General features: G+C 40.8%; 6 protein-coding genes across 8 annotated transcripts; 2 read left to right on the top strand and 4 right to left on the bottom strand.

Moving 5' to 3' along the window:
- The first annotated feature begins 498 nt into the window (after window positions 1-498).
- crim (QVR superfamily protein crim) lies at window positions 499-4,458 on the top strand. The gene is made up of 3 exons (XM_018007204.2): window positions 499-686; window positions 806-3,297; window positions 4,221-4,458. Exons 1-2 carry the CDS (start codon window positions 629-631, stop codon window positions 1,225-1,227), a joined length of 480 nt encoding a protein of 159 aa, XP_017862693.1. The 5' UTR covers window positions 499-628; the 3' UTR covers window positions 1,228-3,297; window positions 4,221-4,458.
- Window positions 1,354-2,425, bottom strand: mtTFB1 (mitochondrial transcription factor B1). Its single transcript, XM_018007200.2, has one exon. The coding sequence runs from the start codon at window positions 2,423-2,425 to the stop codon at window positions 1,436-1,438; it is 990 nt and encodes a 329-aa protein (XP_017862689.1). The 3' UTR covers window positions 1,354-1,435.
- On the bottom strand, window positions 2,543-2,865 carry Ccdc56 (Coiled-coil domain containing 56). The gene has a single exon (XM_018007207.2). The coding sequence runs from the start codon at window positions 2,863-2,865 to the stop codon at window positions 2,599-2,601; it is 267 nt and encodes an 88-aa protein (XP_017862696.1). The 3' UTR covers window positions 2,543-2,598.
- Window positions 4,435-14,780, top strand: LOC108613632 (F-box only protein 32). Its single transcript, XM_018007199.2, has 3 exons — window positions 4,435-4,570; window positions 12,068-12,384; window positions 12,475-14,780. Exons 1-3 carry the CDS (start codon window positions 4,464-4,466, stop codon window positions 13,131-13,133), a joined length of 1,083 nt encoding a protein of 360 aa, XP_017862688.1. The 5' UTR covers window positions 4,435-4,463; the 3' UTR covers window positions 13,134-14,780.
- Window positions 14,781-16,342: 1,562 nt separating this feature from the next.
- Dph1 (diphthamide biosynthesis 1) lies at window positions 16,343-19,145 on the bottom strand. Of its 2 annotated transcripts, none has more exons than XM_018007196.2 (3): window positions 19,040-19,145; window positions 17,360-18,157; window positions 16,343-17,300 (listed from the first exon to the last, which is right to left on the bottom strand). In XM_018007196.2, the coding sequence occupies exons 2-3, from the start codon at window positions 18,131-18,133 to the stop codon at window positions 16,701-16,703; spliced, it is 1,374 nt and encodes a 457-aa protein (XP_017862685.1). In that variant the 5' UTR covers window positions 18,134-18,157; window positions 19,040-19,145; the 3' UTR covers window positions 16,343-16,700. The 2 variants fall into 2 exon arrangements, with proteins under 2 accessions (XP_017862685.1, XP_017862684.1); XM_018007195.2 differs by having other exon boundaries at window positions 18,537-19,097.
- On the bottom strand, window positions 18,661-21,620 carry Dnai2 (dynein, axonemal, intermediate chain 2). 2 transcript variants are annotated; one of them, XM_018007191.2, is made up of 5 exons: window positions 20,236-21,620; window positions 19,995-20,173; window positions 19,699-19,936; window positions 19,413-19,636; window positions 18,661-19,348 (listed from the first exon to the last, which is right to left on the bottom strand). In XM_018007191.2, the coding sequence occupies exons 1-5, from the start codon at window positions 21,304-21,306 to the stop codon at window positions 19,330-19,332; spliced, it is 1,731 nt and encodes a 576-aa protein (XP_017862680.1). In that variant the 5' UTR covers window positions 21,307-21,620; the 3' UTR covers window positions 18,661-19,329. The 2 variants fall into 2 exon arrangements, with proteins under 2 accessions (XP_017862680.1, XP_017862679.1); XM_018007190.2 differs by having other exon boundaries at window positions 19,417-19,636.
- Between the last annotated feature and the right edge of the window lie 456 nt (window positions 21,621-22,076).

Here is a 22,076-nt window from a genome sequence, read left to right as displayed (position 1 = left end):
TTAATTTGGCAAACATCGCACATTCCGCCATAAAAAAAATTACTCCAAAAGCGCTATCCAAATACGAGCAAAAGTTTATTGGACCCCTGGGCCGTACCTGATCTGCATACATAACTGGCCAAAGCTAAAAATATACATGACTTTTGGCAGGAAACAATATATATTTATATATTCATATATATATATATACATATATATATGTCTGCCTTTCGGAAATGCTTTGTGGGTTATGCAAATATAAACAGTTTCATAGACATACGTGTTAAAAAAACAAACACTAATGTGAGTCAGAGTCTAAAGCGACTAGCAAAAGTTGTAAACAAACAGCAGACACGCAGATAATGCGATTTTTATTGTTTATAAACTAGGTGAGGTTGACTTTCACAAATATATATATAGCACCAAGGCTTTAAAGTTGGCGGCTAGTATATGAACGTTTTCCAGCACTGAAACTGAAACGGTTGCGGTACAGTGAGATGTGGTGGCTGCCGATAGCATAACTTTCGATAGGTTACACACATGTCATCGTTAACTTAGTTTGGGCGTTGTTTTCGTCGTAAAAGTGCAATTGTTTGTTATTTATTTTGTTTATTAATTGATTTTAATTTTATTGAGTTATCAATCAAAAATGCAAACGCAAACGTCTCTTACTCTGTTTCTGCTAATAGCAGCATTCATACATGAAGGTACGTCACAAAAATTTCCACTAGGCTGAAGAAGAAACAAACAAGTCGTAAACAATTTCCAAAGTGTGAATCCATTAGAGCTAGATATATCTCACTAATTGATGACTCGTTGTTAACAGGTGCCGCCATTTGGTGTTATCGCTGCACCTCCGCAACGCCCGGCTGTGCCGATAATTTCAACTGGCGCGGCATTGGCTTCCTGGGCGAGCAGTGCCCCGAGAGCAACGACATCTGCGTCAAGGTCACGGAGCGCCGTGGAGCCAAGGAGACAATAACAAGGGATTGCCTCAGCGCACTTAACTTCCGCACCGACATCCCAGCTGATAAGTACGAGGGCTGTCGTCCGGCTGCCAAGGATGTTCGCCTGGCCCACTACGTCAACCACACGATCAAGGAACACGATGTGAAGCGCGACTTTTTCACAGAAACAACGTTCTGTTTCTGTTTCCTCGACCATCGTTGCAACGGAGCCAGCAGCCTGAAGACCTCAGCCATGGCTGCTGCGGCTGCTCTCCTGCTGCTGCTCGTTGGCCTCCACTGATTAGCACCAAAACGAAGTGTCTTAGTGCCTTAGCTTTAGTATAACGACAGTTTAATTTCAAGCTCGAATCTCGTCCAGCCACAACATTCCGTCCACTATCGCTCTTTGTACAATTTAAAATTACAATTTTACAATTTTACGGTTTCTATATTTACCGAACTATTTATGTAATACAAATTTTTACAATATATATAACATAAGTGGAGTCTCAATTCAGCGCCTGCTTGGGCGCCCGGTAATCGTAGTTAGCCACCTCGGGATGTGCGACCAGATGATCCGCATAGGCATCGGCCAGGCGGAGGCACTCAGCCACAGACAACTCGAAGGGTCGCATAGTATCCTTAACATCGGCGCGCTGGAAGAGCGCCTGTGTCGTCTCCTCTCGGCCTTCTGGAGGCAGCAGCGTGCTGTAGCCACGACGACAATATTTCTGACGCATGCTGAAGATGTGACGTACGACGCGCTCCACGAGTGGAAAGGGTAGTTCCGTCTTTGGTCGTTTCAGAGGAATCACTTTGACGACTCCAACGTCCACCTGTGGCTTGGGCACAAACGCCTTGCCAGGTATGATGAACTTGAGCACTGGCTCAGTCCATATCTGCGACATTACCGAGAGGCGACAGCGTTGTTCGCTGCCCACCTGAGCGCAGATGCGTTCGGCCACCTCCTTCTGGAAGGTGAGCGTCATGCAGGTGTCGTTTCTTCTGAATGCGCCGCGTCTCCGGGACAGATCGTCAAACCAGTTGATGAGCAGCCGTGTCGAGATGGCAAATGGCAGATTTCCTATAAGATGCAGGCGCTGCGTGGTGTCGGGCACATGCTGTTCGATGTTGAAGCGCAGAATGTCCTCGTGATAGATCTCCACTTCCATGTCCAGCGGGCGGGCGCATTCGCGCAGCAGCTGCAGTGTCTCGGTGAACCGGGCATCCTTTTCGACTAGCAGCAGACGCTGTGGCTGGCGACGTAGAATGGAACGCGTTATGCCTCCGGGTCCCGGGCCCACCTCCAAGACAATATCATTGTGATCTATGCGGCCGGCGGACTTGACTATCTTGTCCGTTAGTCGCTCGTCCATGAGGAAGTTCTGGCTGAGCTGCTTCATGGCCTGCAGCTTGTATAGCTTCACCAGATCCCGGATGCTGGGCAGCGGCGGCAGCCGCATGCCGCTGCTGAGGATGCGCGCCGAGGCTTGAGACATCTGTGGACAAAGCTGAGAAATTAGCTCCAAAGTGCTGACCCGAGATCACAGAGTACTTACAGTGTTATTAGTAGTTACGCAACGATTTTAGAAATGGTGTAAAACTGAAATTGAAGAACAAGAGCTTACAAACTAACTAAGGCGATACGGAGTAACAGGTGCGAGGATCAAATTTAGTTGGTGTTGACTTTCTTCGGCTCCTCGAAGTCGTCGAGGAACTTCTCCTGCTGCACCGAGAATATGGAGTAGCCGTAAATGGCCAGAACTGAAAAGCCAAGCGCTCCGGCTGTTAGCAAGTTGTTGCGTCGAACACGTTTTAATTTCTGGACACGATCCAAGTTCTGCTCCTCGATCAGTTTCATGAACTGCAGCTGGGCTTTGTCTAGCTTGGGTGCGGTTTCTCCGTACTTGATTTTGGGTCCTTGTTCCGATGCCGACATTATTGCTCAAATCGAGTTAAGTTGTTAAACAGTCAGCCTGATAGGGACGTTTCCTATTTAGATTACAAGTTTCGGCAAAAATTATGAAACTCACATGAATTAGTGGTGTGCTAGAGTATTAATTTCTACTTATCGAATACTCGATACAAAACAGCCGGTGAGTCGATAGTTCCTATCGATGTTGCTAATCCAATGTATAGCAACAATTGCACAATGTAAGCAACATAGTGCCTTCTGATTGGGGGCTTGAGTGCAACGTGAAAAGCTGTGTGAAACAGTTCGTGGAGTTTGTGGAGCTGTTCGCTAGCATTGTACTCTGTGTTCCGTCGATTTACAAGTCGTTTGAAAATTGGTAGCTGAATTACTGCCACTGCTGAGCGATAGCAGCGTGGAAACTAAGCCCAATCCGAGACGAGCCAGCCAGTTAACAAAGTGCGTAAATAATAATAGTTTGTATGTAGAGAAAATAAAATACTGCGTTTTTTAATATGAGCAATCCACATTGAAATACATAAATATGTATGTACATACATATATACTGAATCCATATGTATTGTGAATAATGTGTGTGAATAGCGAAAAATTACTCAATTGAGGAAATGAAAGCAAATCCCAGCTCAAATACCAACACAAAAATTTGGTTGCGTGCTTTAAGACCAAGTTGGAAAAAATGTATTACAAAAATAATATAACAGCAACAGCAACAACAACAAAAGCAAAACAAACGCGTAATTGCAGAAATCAGCTGTGTACCTACAGCTCCACGTTCGTACACACGCACACAATGACAGCCAGCCAACGACACATGAGCAAAGGCAGCAAAACAAAACACGATTCGTGCTCCAATTGAGCGCCAAACAGTTATATTCTCTGTCCCTGCCAGTTCCCCTCGTTCTATAAGTCAAACAACTAACAGCTGGTTGAGTGCTTACGCTCTCTCCCTCGCTTTCATTCTCTCTCTATCGTTCTCTCTTGCTGTTGTTGCGTATTCTTCTATTCTCGTATTCTCTGGCTCTGACAATTTGCCTTTATATGGTTCGTTTTTCGTTTGTTTTGATTCTACAGCGCAATCAACTTAGCCAGCACTTGATGCACTCTCGCTTATAGAAGGAGAAATGTAAACTGAGCAATTTAACACAAAATAGTATGTTCCTTCGTCTATTAATTTGGGCAATTCCAAATAAGGTCGTCTGCCTGCGACGTTGATAAGTCGCTATCGTCTGGGCAAAGGGTATAGATGGGTCGACTCGATGGCCTAATTTCTGCAGTAGCTCGGAAAATGCGCAACAAATTTTTGTTGCACTGCTGACTGAATACAATTTTCAAATTTCACAATTTTCTTTCTACTCTTACAGCCAATAACAGAGACAGACATTTCGCTAACCGAACCTAATAAAACGCATATTAACATATTATTTGAACCGCGTTATTCAAACCGCCGTCCGCATAGAAATTTCAAAACAACAATATAATATAATAAGCGAAAACTAAAAATATAAACATAAGAGTAATTAAAATAAACTCATCATACGTAATAGACCGTAATAAGTGAAAAAAAAAAAAAAAAAAAAAAAAAAACCGAATACAACAAAACACACATGGCGTTCATTTCGAAAGATTTTCGTTCACCTGGCGAAGCTTGGGTCAAGACAGACGAGGGCTGGGAACGCAAGAAGGTGCTCGAGTGTGGCGGCAAACGCAAGCGGTAAGTTTTATTTATAATATTCATTTTGATTTTTTTTTTTATTCATATGCGATGGACAATAGACAGCTCTGATTAGCAATCAATTGATCGATGACAAAACTCTTTTATGACAATCGATTTGTATTGCGTATGCATGCACAATGCACACACATTCGGCACAGAAGACAATGGAATATGTTAACTTGAAAGTTTGAACTTGTTCACTCCATTTAGGTCACATGCACAGCCTACTTAGGCACACTCGCATACACATACATATGTACATATGTACATATACATACATATACATAGTATATGTCTGCATATACAAACAATGTTTGACCTGCCACATCTGGAGAACGCAGTTTTCGAAACTTAAATTATAGATAAGATAATGTGGCAGCAAAATTTGACAGATTAAAGGCCAAGGCCACCGGAACTGATTTTGGTTAAGGAAATTAAAGCCAAGGCTTTTTGACGTCCTACTAAAGTTCTTATCAGCTAGTTACTTTAGGTGATTTGTATAATTAGAAAATGTTCAATCTTAAATGTGTGTTTATTTGCACAATATATGACTAGAGTGTTATGCAAACCTAACAATAGTTGTATTTTTTGCCTTGTTCAAAGCACAATAGCGTCTACCTTCCCTTCAACTTATAACAGCAACAACAAAAAACAGCTTTAGTGTTGACATAGCATCAAAGCAAAGAAGACAAATACAAATAATGAACTGACAAATGTCGAAACCGTTTTATTATGCCCATGAATTAATAAGACTGGCCACACACACACATAAAACATTGAAATTTGTTAAGTTAAAATACCAACAATTTAGAATATGTATACAAACTTACATACATACATCCACATGTGGGTGTTTGTGTGTGCACTTGAAGAATATTACAGACAGACATAGGCACTTGAGAAATCTACATACATACATATGTATGTATATCTGTATATGTATCGATATCTCATTTGGAGTGCAATCATTAAAATGACTCACGGCAAATGAGTGTGAAAGTGCAAGCAGCAGCGGCAGACGAAAAGGGAGAGCTGCTGCTGCTGTTGTTGCTCTAGGCGCTCCCATTTGATTGATGGCAATTTGATTTACAATGAAATCGCAACATAAGCAAAAACCAACGGCTGGCAAGGCTGTAAATAGAAATCTGGCAACGCTGAGCCAGTTAGTAAACAAAGTCATAGATGCTATAAAAACGTTAATGGTGAATGATTAAGTATGAAAGTAGGGCCTCCAATACAAAACTATACCTACACGAGGGGAGTTTAATCACTTACAGCTTTTTGGCGTTCAACAGAAGTGAATAAGAAAAATAAGAAAAGATAAGAAAGAAATAAAAAGTACATAATATATTTCTATAATTATGTATTTGTTTCAAAATACGAGGGTAGTATTCGTCGCTTTAGAGCTTAACCAAAAGCTAAAACAGAAGAAATGTAAATTAAATCTTTTAATGTTAAGTAAATTTATATGTATATACATATATCTTATATGAGCTTTGTTGCTTTTCAAGCCATGTATATTAGTGCTTGTCTCCTCTGCAGCAGTTAGGCTCAATTCTCAGGAGATGGGCACCACAAAAAAAATCCCAAACGTGACGAAGCGAAACGTGGCTAGCCGGAACCCGCTCGCTCGACTTACTTGAAAGCTGCACAGAGTTTTACATAAAGCAGAACACCGTGAAATGCACATGCATAGGGGAAACAGAATTCAGTTTAAAGTGCTTATTTTAACATGTCATAAAACACATTTTTCAAAAAAAAAAAAAAAAAAAAAAAAAAAAAGAGGAAGATAATACTATTTTCGGCATTTGTCAGGCGCATTCGGCAGACGACGCATCGTTCTTATATGGTAGAAAATTTAAATACCTATGCATATATACCTTTGTATATGTGCATGCGGAAGCGATGCTCACAAATAAGTATTTATGATACAATTTAAAAATAAATTTAAAATTAGCCGCTGGGAGTTAGAACAGACTCACATACAAAGATACAATTCCCTGTAGGCAGCACATATTTACATATGTATATATACATATATTCCTTTATGTATGTGTATTTAGTCAAATTTACATTTAGATTAAAATCTCATTTTTATACCCTGAACCCATTGAAAATGGGAAATCAGGGTATAATGGTTTTGTGAAAAAGTATGTAACGGGCAGAAGGAGGCGTCGCAGACCCCACAAAGTATATATATTCTTGATCAGCGTGACGAGCTGAGTCGATATAGCCCTGTCCGTCTGTCCGTCCGTCCGTCCGTCCGTCCGTCCGTCCGTCCGTCCGTCCGTCCGTCCGTCCGTCCGTCCGTCCGTCCGTCCGTCCGTATGAGTGCGTCGATCTCAGAAGTTACAAGAGCTAGAGAGCTGAAATTTGGCATGCATACTCGTGAGTACCATACGCAGTACGAGTTTGCTTTATTTTTTCGATAAATCGTCCGATAACTTTTTTATCGAGAATAATCGAAAAATTGATTTTGTTTTTTTGGCCTAATTTGAACATTTTTACACCTGGAGTCTTCAAAATTGCGTTGTATATAAAGTTAATCGGTACAAAGATTTTGTAATTTACAGATTTTGGATACCACGCCCCCTTCACCCCCAATTTGTAAAAGACGCATTTCAAGTACTAGAGACTTGGGCTTTGGAATGTACACACATATTCACCATATGATTACGCCCTAAAAGATTCATTAAGATCGTATGTCTACAAAAGAAGTTATTCAACAAATAAATTCTCATAATATTGCCCACACTGCAGCGCAGCCCAAGCGCAGTCGCTGCTTACTGCGCAGTTAGCAGAGCGCAGGCTTATGCGTGCGTGTGGAAGCATGTGTATGTATGTGTGCATAAAAGAAGTGCAGAATGATTAGAATATCAGCTTGGAGGGTTCAGGGTATCTCCTAGTCGAGCAGTCTCGACTGGAGCTTTCTTACTTGTTTTAAATTGGTTTTCATTGCTGAAGGACCTTTTCGGCTTTTATGTAAAAACTTAACTAAGCGAAGCCTTGGAAACTTTAACTCAACGCAGCTCAACTCAAACACAGTTCGCCCTTTGGGAGGGCGTGTAACTCGGTCAAGTTTAGTCGAAAGTGCGGGCTGCTATGGGTCTGTGTGTTAGTGAGTGAGAGAGAGAGTGTGTGTGTGTGTGCTAGCTCAAGGTTCCGTAGCCATTTTATGAGCCCAAACTTCCACAATGAATCGATTTTAAGTAGGGCGCCAGCACGAAATCTTAAGCAGCCCAAATTTATGTTCCTATGATTAGGTCAAATAGCTTTTAGTGAAGGGTTTTCCAGAAGGGCAGCAGGGAAAAAGAGCATAAATTAACTTTAAATTCAATACTGAAAATTTGCGTAAGCAATAAAAGTTTTCATGCAATAGGAAATGTCTTTGATACGTAAGTGGAAAGTTTCATAACTGCCTCAACGAATATTTTATTATTTTTTGCGTTTCTACACTATATTTTCCCATAATTTTGTGGATCAATTAAACATGCAATTGCCCAACTCTACATTGCCGACACTTCGTAATGCACTCCATTCATAATTAAAAACTCCAAATGCCAAATTTCCAATTACATAAAGCCTCAAATTTAATCAGAGTAGTTGCACACGCGGACATGGATTAGGAATTAGGAATTGGACGTGGACGTGGATGTGGATGTGGACATGGATGCGGACGTGGATGTCAGTCTCGATGTAGACATTGATGTCGATGTGGATGTGGACCCACTTTCACTTGCACTCTCCATTGAACATTTGTTGGCCTTTTGAATTGATTCGCTATTGCATTTATTTTTCCTTTTCTTCTTCTTCTTCTTGTGCACTTTCAAAAGCCAAAGAAAATGCGTTCAATTTCATTTATACACTGTTGAGCAGGGTTTATGTTTTACATATTCAACTGGCAACATAGACTGTGGTCTATGAGCCTTACTAATATTAGGAAATTTTCTGATTACAATCATATTATTTAAATATATTTTTGAGTATTTATATAAAATATAAATGTATACAAAATTATATTATACACACATATGAAAAGTATACAAATTCTGGTTCTAATGGATTGGATTTTATACCACTTATTGGAGATACTGTTTATTTCTTGTAAAGTACTCATTCCCGGTATATAGTGCTAGTTTAATTTATTTATTCGAATTTTCTTAACTCTACTTATAATATCGAACTAAATTCGACTTGAAGCCGTATTACTTTATATAGCTTGACGATTTTTACCTTTCTCTGTTTTGTTGCTTAGTGTAATGAGCGCACTTATCATTTTGCTATGGCGCCCACTTTTATTGTATCTGTATTACTTTTTCTCTGCCTCTCTGCATCTTTCTGCTTCTGTTTCCCTCTCTCTCTCACTCTCGTTACAAGTTTGTCATTAGCATATCGTGGGTCCATGATCCGAAACTAATAATGCTTTGATACTGAAATTCTACGCAGTTTGCAGTTGGAGCTTTTCTTCTATATAGACTGCCAACTTTTAGCTCTGGCATCGGTCTATTTATAGCCGTTTGAGAGCGACAGCGACATGTGATAGCTCCCAACTTCGTCTAAAATTAGACCAGAACTCGACACGGCTTCACTTCACATCACTTTGCTCTATCTCTCTCTCTTTCTCTGTCTGCATTTCCCTGCTTTCCTTCTGCTGCTGCTCAGCCTCAATAATTAGTGTCTAAAAAGGTCGCACACTTAAAAATAGACAAGCGAATTGCAGTTGGGCCCTGATCTCAGCCGCATTCGTTGCATTTGTTTAATTTGCCTAAAAGAAAGGTAAACGAACGCTTGATAGCGATGGCAATGGCTATGGCTATGGCTATGGCATGGCTATGGCGTCGTTGACTGATTTATATGAATCACGTGGTCGTCGGCCCCCAACAACTCTCTCTCTCTCTCTCTCGCTCTCTCTCTCTGTTCCACTGCATTATCATCATCTCTGGCATCCATGCTCTGCCAGCCGAAGCCAACGCCAGCGCAGCTGCCACAATTGCTGCCAGCTCGGATCCTACAGCTTTGGCCTGCTCGCTGAGCATCAAACAATAACAATAACAACATTAACGACAACAATCATTTCTTCTGTTATTATTTTGTTAATGGCGGCTGACTGTGCACTTTTGCTACCTGTGCAATGGCCATGAAAATGTTGAGCTTATTTCACAAAATTTGCTGCAGAAATTAAACCACAGTCTTGATTTAAGTTGTAGAGATGCTTAAAATACGAGAAGAGAGTATATTGGCTTTGTGAATAGCGAATCTAGGGGACCAGCCTTTTCTTTGTTTACTCGCCAAAACTGAATACTAAACATTTGGCATATCTGTAATTATATACATACAAATAAACTCAGGAGCCTTATCTTATGAAGTGGTACAATATTTGTGTACTGAAAGTGTGGGTATACATATTATATGTACATATATTATATATGGATATATGTGTATTGATTTTAATAGCTTTGGCAATTTAATTGGGATGACAACTTGTAATCTACGTATACATATATGTATGTATATATATTCATATAGTATAGTTTATATTGCTTCGCCTTTTTAAGGGCATAGCAATTGGTTAAGTGGATGATATATCTTGCTCAAATGTTTAGCTTTTAGCGATATATTTGGCAAGCAAGGGTTACTACTTCTGACTTCTATTATTTGTACAAAAATCGCCAGAATACATATGTATACATAGAGCTTAAATCGTTTGGTTTCCAATAAGTTTTTACCAAAATATGTGAAATCACATATGTACAATATATTTATTGCTCTGAGGTAAATGAACGCTTACTAGGCAAGGCTGAATTGAGAATGACTAATCGCTATGCGAGTTAGAGACTTGGGAATGTAATTGAACAGTTTTTTGTTTTAATTATTCACTTCAAATTAAATATATAGTTTTGTTTCACTTAATATATTTTACAATTATAGTTTATTTTAGAATAGAATATTCAGTATTTTCATAAATAATAATTTATTTGTATTCGTCTCGATTGGAACTCAATTAAAATTGGATCAATTTAAAATTTAATAAATAAAATTCGTGTTCCGATTTAAAACTGGCTGGAAATGTGTAATAAAATAACTGTAAAGTTTACTTACTTTACTTTCTTTTTAACAATCAAAAGTCTTTAACATTACATTATTATTTTTTGGTCTAAGGCCTCAAAGAGTGATAATTACCCTCTAAATTATGCAGATAATTTAGTTGAAACACGAAATTGCAATTAGTTGGCAAATCGTTGTGGGCAAATCGTTGACGACAGATGCAGAGACAGAGGCCCTTCACATACATTCACCCAACCAGGCACACACATACATACGTAGAGAGACTGACCCAGTTTAGTCCATAATTGAAATGCATTCGCCCAAGGACATGTCATGTCCGCGTTGGCAGCGATTGCCCAGCTGAGGGAATAGCCGCATTCTAAATATGGTCAAGGCGCATCGATCTGATCGAAATGAAGTCGGAATTAGATTAGTGAGCTGTAAGATATGGCCAATCTATGTGAGTTAAAGGTAATATTATGAAAGGAAGCAGGTTAAATGAAAGGGTTCTTTAAAAAGGATTAAATTAGTTTTTGTTATTTGAGATAAAATAAGAATAGTCAAATCTCTTTTATTTGTAGTTTTTCTAGCTATGAAATATTGAGAAAAGACAGTTTTGAATATATTGCATATTAATCTAAACTTTGCAATTCAAATATAAATATTGTTTCTATACTGTTAGCCCAAAGTGCGATTACGACAAATTGTTGTTGTTAAAATGTATGCAACAGACATAGACATATGACTATGTATGTACATATATTTCAATATCATGATTCATAAAGCAGTACGACGAACTGAGTCGAGCTCCTCCGTTCGTTTTGTAAATGCGTACTTAATGTATGTGGGCGAGAGAAAAATATATCTTATATTTATATATATACATTCTATTTATAGTTATTATATATGTATATATATATATATATCATTGTTTACTGCTCATAATATTTGCCATAAATTGTTGGCCTCTGGCCAACTCTTCTAATGTGATTGAGCTATGGGAAAGACTTAAACGATTTCCTCAGTGCAAAGACCGACACATAACTGAGATTGTGCAAACTCTAATTGCTTGGAGTAATATTCGTGTAATTGGCCAAAAACGAATGACTTGACACTGGCAAAGCAGTTGCGGGCTCCAACGAGCGAAATGCTTTATTTAATAAACGGGTTTCAGCTGCCACATGCAACATGTAATATGTGCAACAGCTGACGCAGCAGCAAAAACTTGGCAACTTCCGCCTCTTTAAAAAACAGTTAACAAACGTTTAAAATAAAGCAAATAACACCAAAACTAAAAACCCAAAAATATTTACCAACAACTAAGAGACAGACAGAAAGAGAGAGATAGAGAGACAGAGACAGCGAGATAGATAGACATTGCGATTGCAATCACTTCCGAATGTTGTCTTTGACTGGCTCTAACAGCTTTTCATGTTGTTTCCATTGCAGCCACAGCTCGGAGGGTAGCTGCCCGGAGGCAACGACCAGCAGCAGCAGCAGCAGCAGCGAGCGGGAGGAGGAGCAGGAAGAGGGCTGCATGCCGCCGCATTACCACATCACGATACGCTGCACCCGCGAGATAGCCGGCTTCAATGGTTTGAGCGAGGCGGTGAAGCGTCTCGATTTCCGTCGCTCGGTGCGGGATCGGAAGCGCTTCCACTACATCTGTGCGTTCCTGCTGCTGGTCTCCAACAAGGGCATTGCCAGCCTGCCGGGCAGCGCACAGCGCCAGCTGCTCCAAATGGTCGAGGAGGTGGCCTCACATGGTAAGTAATAGCGCTCTAACCAGTTGGCCAGTTGTAGGTCACATCTGAGCCAGGTCCAAACTGGAATTGATAACCGGTTTCTGTTTGCAGTCAATGACAGTCAGCAGCATCCGAATGTGCTGCGCGGACTGGCGCTGAAGCTGGAACAGATTGTCAACCAGGAGAACCAGAAGTGCTGGGGCAAACCCCTGGGTAGCACCTACCTGTGGCAGGAGCACATGGCCCGGATCAAGCGCATTCAGCGCGTGGCCAGCCAGATCGAGATCCGCGAGCCCGACCCGGAGGCTCGACCCAAGCTGCACGAGCTGCCCGAGGAGTGCGTGCGCGAGATCATCTTGTGCATCGCCGATCATCGGGATCTGGAGTCGGCCGCCGAGGCCTGGGAGACCATGGCCAAGCTGGTGTCGGAGCAGCGCATCTGGCGTGAGCTGACGCGCTTCCACTTCAACCAGCGACAGATCAGCACCATACTGGACCTGGACAAAATCAAGCAAATGGGCGAGACCAAAGACTGGAAACAGATCTATCATCAGCTGCGGCGCACCTATGGCGTCAACGATGACTACCAGTTCGCCGAGGTGCTGGCACTCTGCCGCTCCTGCTGCTGCCTCTTCTGGCCCTCCGATGGCCATCCGTGCATCATCGACCAGAGTCCCGACTACAAGCAGCGCGTCCAGGAGGCTGGCGGGCAGCTGGCGCTGGCTCAGCCTGTGCCTCCGGCACAGTTCTTGAAGTACTTTTCGTTGTAAGCTTCAGCAAGCAGGGACCAAGGCGCAGGGGGAGGGAGAGTACAGAGAGATTGACGAGGCGAGGAGAGAGTAAAGATATATATGCATATTTTTAAAGCCAGAGAGAGATACAGGGTGCTCCAGCCAATGCTAAGGCTGACGAAAGCCTGCGAAATGCGAGAGACTATTTTATGTGTGCGTGTGTGTGTTAAAGTTTTTTAAATTCTGGGACGGGCAACGAGTGAGAAAGACAGAGCGGGAGAGGAGAGGGGGAGAAAGCAAAGTGATAAAGTCTTAACACTACATAATTATGTTTAATTTACAATTTGAGCAGCTCACTTCCAGGCTGAGTTCGCATAGGCTCTGTTTGGACTAGACTTTCGACTCTGCAACGCATGCGTACATGCTATAAGTACTGTTTTGAAAGAGCTCCGTGAAGCTGAGTTTAATTTTAACTAAACTATCCCAAAGCCTTCATTTCAAATTAAATGTTTGTTGGCCTTTAAACGAACTTTTCATTTGAAATAGAGACAGAGAGAGGGAGAGAGAGAGAGTGGAAGAGTGGGCAAGAGCGAGCATCACATAGGAGGTTGTGATCCCGAGCAAACAGTCCCAAAATGTATTTCAGTAATGCAAATTGAACTGCCACAAAAGTGCGAAAACTATGTAGAGTAAATAATACTTTTCTGTCGTTCGACTATTTTTTGAGAGTAAACTGAAGAAGATGTGGAACAATAATTTGTTGGACTTAAGGGATTATTAGGCACAGTTTTGTGTATATGAATTTTAAACGATCTTTTTAGCGTTTAAGTGTAGATTATTTTTATTGTCAGCTGTTTTTTGGTGCTACATTCGCTGATAAGTTGATCAAATTAACCAGTTATCCCAGTTGTCCTTGCCCAAACGTGTTACGAAATCAAAACTCTATTTACGATAATTGAATCCCTTTTAAGAGTTACAACAAAACAAAGACAAAAATAAAAACAAAAGTAAAAGCAAAAACAAACGCAAATAGAAATCATGTGATGTTGCAGGAAGCAAAGCTAGAAACGAATACACCTACCTAAAAATAATAAAGAAAAATATAATACAAAAATATATATATGAGTATATGTATGTACTATCTAAATCGGAATCAAAGAAATATAAAATATATATATGTATATGTATATGCATGGATATGTGGAGTATATCATGTACATCCCAGGATCCAAGTCTAATTTAATCAAATGCCGCCAGTCAGGATACAATATATATATACAGATATATAAATGTAAGATTGTCTTAGTGTTAAGCAAGGTAACAAGTACGAAAACATATTTTCCAACTCCAAAGCAAAGAACACTCTCAACTTAAATATTAAGAGCGTGTTCCTTTTTTTAACTGTAGACAATTCAAGATTAATGCTTAAAGGCTTTTTCCGGATCAGCTCAGTCTGCTCCCATCCAATCTATGTATAAAGTTAAGATCTGATTTATAGACCAGATTACAAAAAAAAACAAGCAAAGAAAACAAATAAACAAAAAACTTAAATATGTGCAGAATACTCTGCAGAATATTCAGCTTTTAACTGCATGTCCTATGCGTGATCGTATTTGTACGAACATTTTTATGTTTAAAAATAAAAAAGAAAAATAAATAAAAACTTAAATATTTATGAAGCCGAAATGCATTGTTTTACTTGATAAACGTCGAATAAATTATTTTTTATATATAAAGTTTTCGTTGTATCAATGTAATTCCACTCAAGCTACCATAAAATCGCATCCTGTATGGCTCACTTTTGCTTATAAATCCAACTCATTCACCTGCTCAGCAGCACAATAGACAAATCGAGCAAACACTACAAACACATGCATATTCATCATATATGTATGTATGTATGTATTGGTGATCCATAACGTTCGTTCCACCCTCTAGTTCGCAATGCATTTCCATATTCCATTTACTCAATAGAAAGACTCAATTTACTCCTGCACTTATTGTGCATACACAAAATAACTCAAAAAACTACTCAAGAGCAGAGCAGAGACAAATGAGTGAAACTGCGCCTATAAAAGCGAGAAGCCGGGGCAGCTTGGGTTCAGTCTTGTCGGTGATCTAGTGCTGACTGGTTGCTGTGGTGCTGTGGTGGCGCTCTTATATTCCTTTCAATTAATATTATTATTGTTAACATATTAAATATTTAGTAAGGGTAATTCTGAATGTTAGATTCTATTAATAATAGCTATAGGTATTGCCTTAGGTATGCCTTATAATAATAATGATGTTGTTATGTTGCTTATGATCGCGCCTGTGAATGATAATTATATAATTGATACTCATTTTCCTAATGATGCTTATATTGATCATAACGATGCTGATGCTTATGCTATAATAATAATGACTTTTTGCACTTACTTTTCTCCACAATCTGCCCTTCCTAATTATGCGATAATGATATTCCTATGGTTAGATCTTTAGAAATCTATCAGTCACTCATTATGTGTAATATACATATATACCTCAATAGACTTTTGTATCTACATAACTATCAATTTCGATTGTATTGGAATGCAATGAGTTAATGATCGTTAATGTCATATAATAATGGGCATATAATATGACATTAAGGATTGTTTTACTAATACTATAATACAATTAAGTAGTAGTAATATTTGCTATTAAATTTTCAGCAGAGATAACAATATTATTTAATTAGGCATTTGGTTATTCTACTTTTCAGTTCACTGGCCTTAATTTCGCTATCTTTATTTCTCACAGTCAGACAGTCATTATCAGTTCGCTCTATAAGGGGTAAAGAATTTGCTAAGAACTTAAAGCTCATTATTTATACATATAAAAGTAACTTTTAAGTTTAACTCAAAATTTGGGGCATCTCCAGCAAAGCTAAACAAACTGTGAATCATATAAAAATACAAATACAAAATACAATATATAAAACTTGAATTGTCGTGCTTAACAGCTGATGCATTGTAGATTCTGAAGTGTTAATTTACCCATACATAATATATATGTATATAATTTTAATAGACAAAATATCAAGAATTTTGAATTTGTTTTAGCTGATAAGAGAAAGATGTTCGCAGGGAAAAACAAATACGTCAAATATAAAGTCAAGATGCTATTGCGTCGTAGTAAAGCAAATACTAGACTGCAGCAGTCGAAAATGAAAACATACATACGTTGTACAGTTACAGCTGATAATAATCAAAAGATCAGAGTTCATATTTAGTTGGCGTATTAAACATTTCTTTAATCGTAAGATCGTGTAACTTTAAATGATATTTGTTTTCTGAAAAATGCAACTAAAACTAAAATATTAAATGAATGCTGTCATTGATAGCAAATAGAGTTTGATTGAACACAAATGTTGAGCTAATATATACATATATATACACATACATGAAGTATATACATATATACATCGCCACAATAACTTAGCAATGATATTTGTACTAACTTAAATTAGTAGGTATATTACATTTGGGCTGGGCGGGCACATAAACTAAATCACCTAGTTACTCAGCAGTGAGAGAAATGTATACGATGATACGAGGACTGCCAATTTCCTCTTGGTCGGATTCTTTAGCCCTTCTTGAAGTCGAGCAAGTCGGCCAATGCCGCCGCCTTGCCGGTATCATCCTTCTCCAGTTCGGCGCGTGTGCAGCGGCCACAGCAGTCGGCCGAGGGTCGATTCTCGCATTCGCCGAGCGCTGGGGGCTTGAAGTTTGGTGTCCACGGACCTAGGCTGCCGCTGGCATAGAAGTCCATGGGATAGGCATTGGTGCGTGGCGAAGCATTGTCTGGCGTCCACTCGATGTCGCCTAGCACCACGGACAGCTCATAGGGATTCAGCAATGGCTGCTCGAAAGCCGAGCCCCAATCGATGGACAGACGTGGACAGGCGATTTGTACGAAGGCGTCGATGTCTGCGAACAGCGCCAGCTTCTGTGGGAAGATCTCAGACAGCAGTATTGTTGTCGTCGCAATGCCCTTGGCGTGCAGACGCTTCTCCAGAAATCTGTGCACGCGAGCGCTGCCCTGCCGGCCCAGTGTACCCAATATGATGCCAATGCGCTTCGCCTGCTTGGCACGCTGCACAGCCGAGTGACGTAGGCACTGCATGGCCTTGTGATCATAGTGTTCCACAGTGAACTTCTTTTCATATGGATCATACTTGTAGGCCTGCAATATATTCGAGTTAATAAAGTTTATGGTGCTTTGTCTATAGTTTAATTACTTACCTTGAGCAGAGGATTTGCAATCATGGCGGATTCCAGGTGGAAACGTCCGTCGCCCAGGTAGATAATCATTTGCGTCGTCTCCGGCAGCTGTGGCGAAGTGCAGCCCAATATTTCGCCCGGGCTCAGGGGCTTGGCCTGCGGCACCAGCACATCGTAGCCAGCTGCCTTCAGCTCTGCGGCAGCTGCTTGCAGCGTCGTGACAAACTGTATTGTGCTGACCAGCGCTATTTGACCCACTTCTGGTTTGAAATTCAGCTTGACGGAGTCCAGGAAGTGCAACGGATCGATTTTTATATCGACAAATATGTACAGGACCTTAATGCCGCAGGTCTGATCCACGGGTATCAGGCAGCTGTGGCCGTAGTGCACCAGCAGATCCGCTCCCAAGGCCTGCGCCGTGTAGTCATCCACGCAGCAGGCGCCATAGGTGACATCGCCCATGATGACGGTGTCGGCACTTGTGAATCGCTCCACAATGTCGCTGATGACCATGGCGTACATCAGCAGTCCCTCTGGCAGCTGCAGAGCCACACGCTTTGCCTTCGTCTCACGGATGCGCCAGATGGTTTTGTGCAGCTCAAAATTGTAGTTGGAGGGCAGCCGGTCGATGGCCTGCTGCAGCTGGGGATCGTTGAGCAGCTCCTGTGGTATACGATTGATGCGCGCCTTGGGCTTAAACACCTTCTTCGGTCTCGCTCGTATGACGACAACATCGCTGTTGTGGTTGTTGCTCCCCTCATTCAGATGCTCGGCGGGTTGGACAATGTCCAACATGATGAAAAATTGCTGGAGCTACAACTGTAATGCACAAGCGTAAACAAATATTCGATACTATAAACAAATGTGATACACAAAAACAAATGTGACAACAAACTTGACCTTGTCTTTGGTCTGTGATTATTATGATAAATAAATATACATGTGTATGTATGTATATTTATTTATTTGTTTTTTTTTTTCGTATTTTTATATTTATGCATTTATTTGTCTATTTACGCATATATGGAGAGCTAATGAGCTCTAAGCGCTGTGAAAAATTAGGGTCTACGTGACTGCAGACATGCAAAATGCATGTGTAAACAAATAACCTGATTTTATTTTTTATTCCTTTTCTCTTTGTGTGAAGAAGTTTCAGTAATTAAACATTGCATTTGATGACTCAGGTATGGGTCCTCACCTTCACTTTGTTAATTAATTTTAGCTGCAACTGTCGAATGGCAAACGCGCCAAGGTTTTCAGTGAGATTTCCTAGACGTTCACTTTGTTTTTCTTCTCGTCTAGTATATTGTTGTTGCTTTTGCTTTTGTTTTTTTTGCTTTGTTTTTATTTTGCTGATTATTTAATAGAGGCACACGTGTGCACACACACTTGTACACTGTTTCCAAGACTATTTGCAATTAGCTGCTGCCTCGCTAACAGTTCAAATTTAAATGCGGCTATGCTCAGGGGTTGCAGTTGCACTACGGAATTGGTCAGTAAACTTTTGAAGCAGCTGTTGTTGCGCCATTGATAACTGTTTCTGAGTCACGTAGGCCACACAGAGCAACGTGCAACATGGACGTTGGTTATACTGCCCGCGCACTTCAAACTATTTGTTTACAATTCGGCACTTGTGTCTGCACTTAATGCAACAACTACAAGGGCACTTATTTCATAATATCAATTACAAACTTCTCTTACGTTATTTATCAATTTTAAAGCAAATATATAGCAAAACTTCCAATGCTTGTATCGATGACTGTAGTCTGTTGCTGTGTACTTTAATCAAAATTGGTATGCAGCTCACCGACTGTTGGCCGACCACCACAAATTATCGATTACCTGCAGTGTTGAACAACGCCGACCGTTATTTTGAAAATTAAACAATACGTTTGTGACATGTATATATGCTTTAGTAACTTAACCGACCCATAACAGTAAGTAATTAACAATTCAAGTTTTAAGCTTTCACGGTTTCTGCTTCCGACACATCAGCCTCCTCCGCATCCTCTGCAAGTATGAGAAAATATTAAAGATAAGATATTATATGAAGACAGTTTACTTCAGCGTTCACCTACGCTTGCCTCCGGGCATTCGTCGCAATCGCTCCTGTTCCACAGCGGCAAAATATTCGCTGGCTGCCTGTTCGCAGGCGCTGGCGAATGGCTCCATATTGATTTTGCCATTTAGCATGGTCAGATCGGCTTGCTCCTGTCCATGGTTGGCCTTAATCTTTAGCTTGCTCTCCCTCGACTTGGCCTCCAAAATCTTCTCACGTCGATTTTCGCGTTCAAACATCTTTGGAATACGAATCATAATGAAGTAATTATATTATTTATATGTACGGTACTGCGACTTACCGCCGTTAGGAGTGGCTTATCGTTTTTAGCTGACATTATCATATTTTCGGAAACCTCTATTAGAAAAGTTGCGCCTAGTTTGCTGCCGCAGCTGACAAATTTTCCATTTTCGTTGGTGCGCACGCAGTAGAGCGGCTCATCGCAAACTTTGACCGTTAGCACGGGCTCATTCTGCTGCTGCAACAGATCCCATGTGTCCAGCACGCCATCCATGCGAGTGATAAAGAATTGAGAGACCCTAAGGCAGGGATGGTTAGCGTGGTATCGTATTAAGGTAAATGCATGTCAGTTCATACTTGGTGTAACTCCAGGCGCCGTCCGTCAGCATCGAGGAACTGCTCTTGGTCCATATAATTGAGCTCTCTCGACAATCCTCGGACCAGATGCGTGCACACCAATCGCCCACCGTGAGGAAGTTCTTCACAAAAGCTGGATTGCGCGTGATGGCATACACTGGACCCAAATGACACATCATCTGCAAACAGAAAGAGGTTTGAAGATCAAGAGATTCTGCAGAGAGACTCTAAGAGCCCTCACCCTGATTTGTATCTTTTCTGTGGGTGTTTTACCCTTGCGGTTGCAGGAGAACAGCATGCCCATCTCGGTGCCAGCCATGAATCTAGTTGGTATGGTTGTCTCATACTCCAATACCGAGATGCCATAGGAGCGTGATAAATCCTGTTCATCGCCTTTGACCGGATCCATGAGCAAGCGATCCAGCGGTTCGCTGAGCTTGCGTGTATCCCACCAGAGCACTTGGCCATCGGAGCCGCCCGAGAAGAACTCCGTGCCGCTCTTCGAGTTATTCCAGAGCACCGAGTTGACCGGGTCTCGATGACAAACCTCGCGTTCACTAATCATCACAGGAAGCTTGCCGTGACGCGTATCCCAGGCAGCTACTTGGCCGTTGTACATGCCGCTGACCAGGCTGGTGGGATCCTTTTGATTGTACTCCAGACACACACATGGGACCTTCGGTTCCAGCGTTAGGAACGGCTCGTTTGGATTTTCCACTTCCCAGATGTACGAGTTGCAGCGTTGCCCGGTCTTGTCTCCCTGGAACTTCATGTCACAATGGCTGACGGCCATTTTGATGCCACCATCTGGGGACCACGACAAATGCTTTACGGGCACCTTTATCGGATTCGGATCACGATAGACGTTAACCGTGCGGGATTTGCAGGGTTCTGGCAGTGGAGCCGGCTCCATGTTCTCAAAGTAATTCTCATAGATGTTGACCGCATTGTTCTGGAATATGTAGTGCTCCATGGGTTTGGTTAGGTTCATCACTTGCGTTATGTAATTCTCATCCTTTTCAATTTTTCGCTTGTAGCGCACCGTCTGCTCCGGATCATGCATATTAATGTCCTTCGGCCAGCCGCCCTCATTGTGCGTGATGCCCGTGCTCTTGTACGTCGCGCGCTCCGTGTTGGCCACGCTGAGCGATGTTTGCCCCGCATATTGTGTGGACCGATCCACGGGGTTCTTCAATATGAAATTTTTGACCAGCTCTGGATTCGAGTTTTCGCTAAACACCACCTCATCCTTGTCCTCGAAGTGCACCCGCGAGCCAAATGTGCGTCGCTCCTTTTTGTATATGTATTCCATTCTCGGAAAAATATAAACTCTTAAGCTGGCAACTCAATTCTCTTGTTAAGACGAACTGTTACAGCATAACAAACCGAGGCTATAAGGTTTACTGTACTCCTAGGTAACGCATTTATGTTTTATCAATATTTATGTTTATATTTTTTTTTTATATTCGTGGAACTCTTCATACGCTTTCAATTTGAGGAAGGTTAAATTCTGCTATATGTATTATTTATGATTTATATAAATTTAAAGAACAAAATAATATATACCAAAATAATTTTGGTTAAACTTTAATTGCAAATTTAAATTATATACATTTTTTTGGTGTATGTATGAGCTATATATAAATATACCTCATATATGTATGTATTTCATTGTATTTCATGTACAACATACATAATTCAACCGAATGCCTAAATTGGAATAAAAAACTTTATATAAGGGGTGTAAATTACATTTTATTGCAGTGAATATCACGTATATTTAGAATATACTAAAGCATCATTATCTAAATAAAATTGGCTACTTTGTATAATTTTGCTAAATAAATTTGACTAATTGGGGATTGGGGGACTATTTACAATTGAGTAAAACTAAATTTTTCCCTAATTGCTGACACAGCAAGCAAACGCCTTGGCGCAATTCCATGGTTCCGGCTCCATGTGGGCTTTGTGTTCCCATTGCCAACTATTCAGAGTTCCAGTGCGATGGTATTATCATCCAGCTGATTTGGCACTCCTACGCCTCGTCGCAACAGTTTCTATCGCCCACTGGCCAGAGCTCCT

This window comes from Drosophila arizonae, chromosome 4 (genome assembly GCF_054131065.1).
Source record: "Drosophila arizonae isolate 15081-1271.41 chromosome 4, UAZ_ARI_1.0, whole genome shotgun sequence".
Classification (NCBI taxonomy): Eukaryota; Metazoa; Arthropoda; class Insecta; order Diptera; family Drosophilidae; genus Drosophila; species Drosophila arizonae.
Note: the sequence above shows the minus strand (reverse complement) of the source record. Positions and strands in the feature narration are given on the sequence as shown.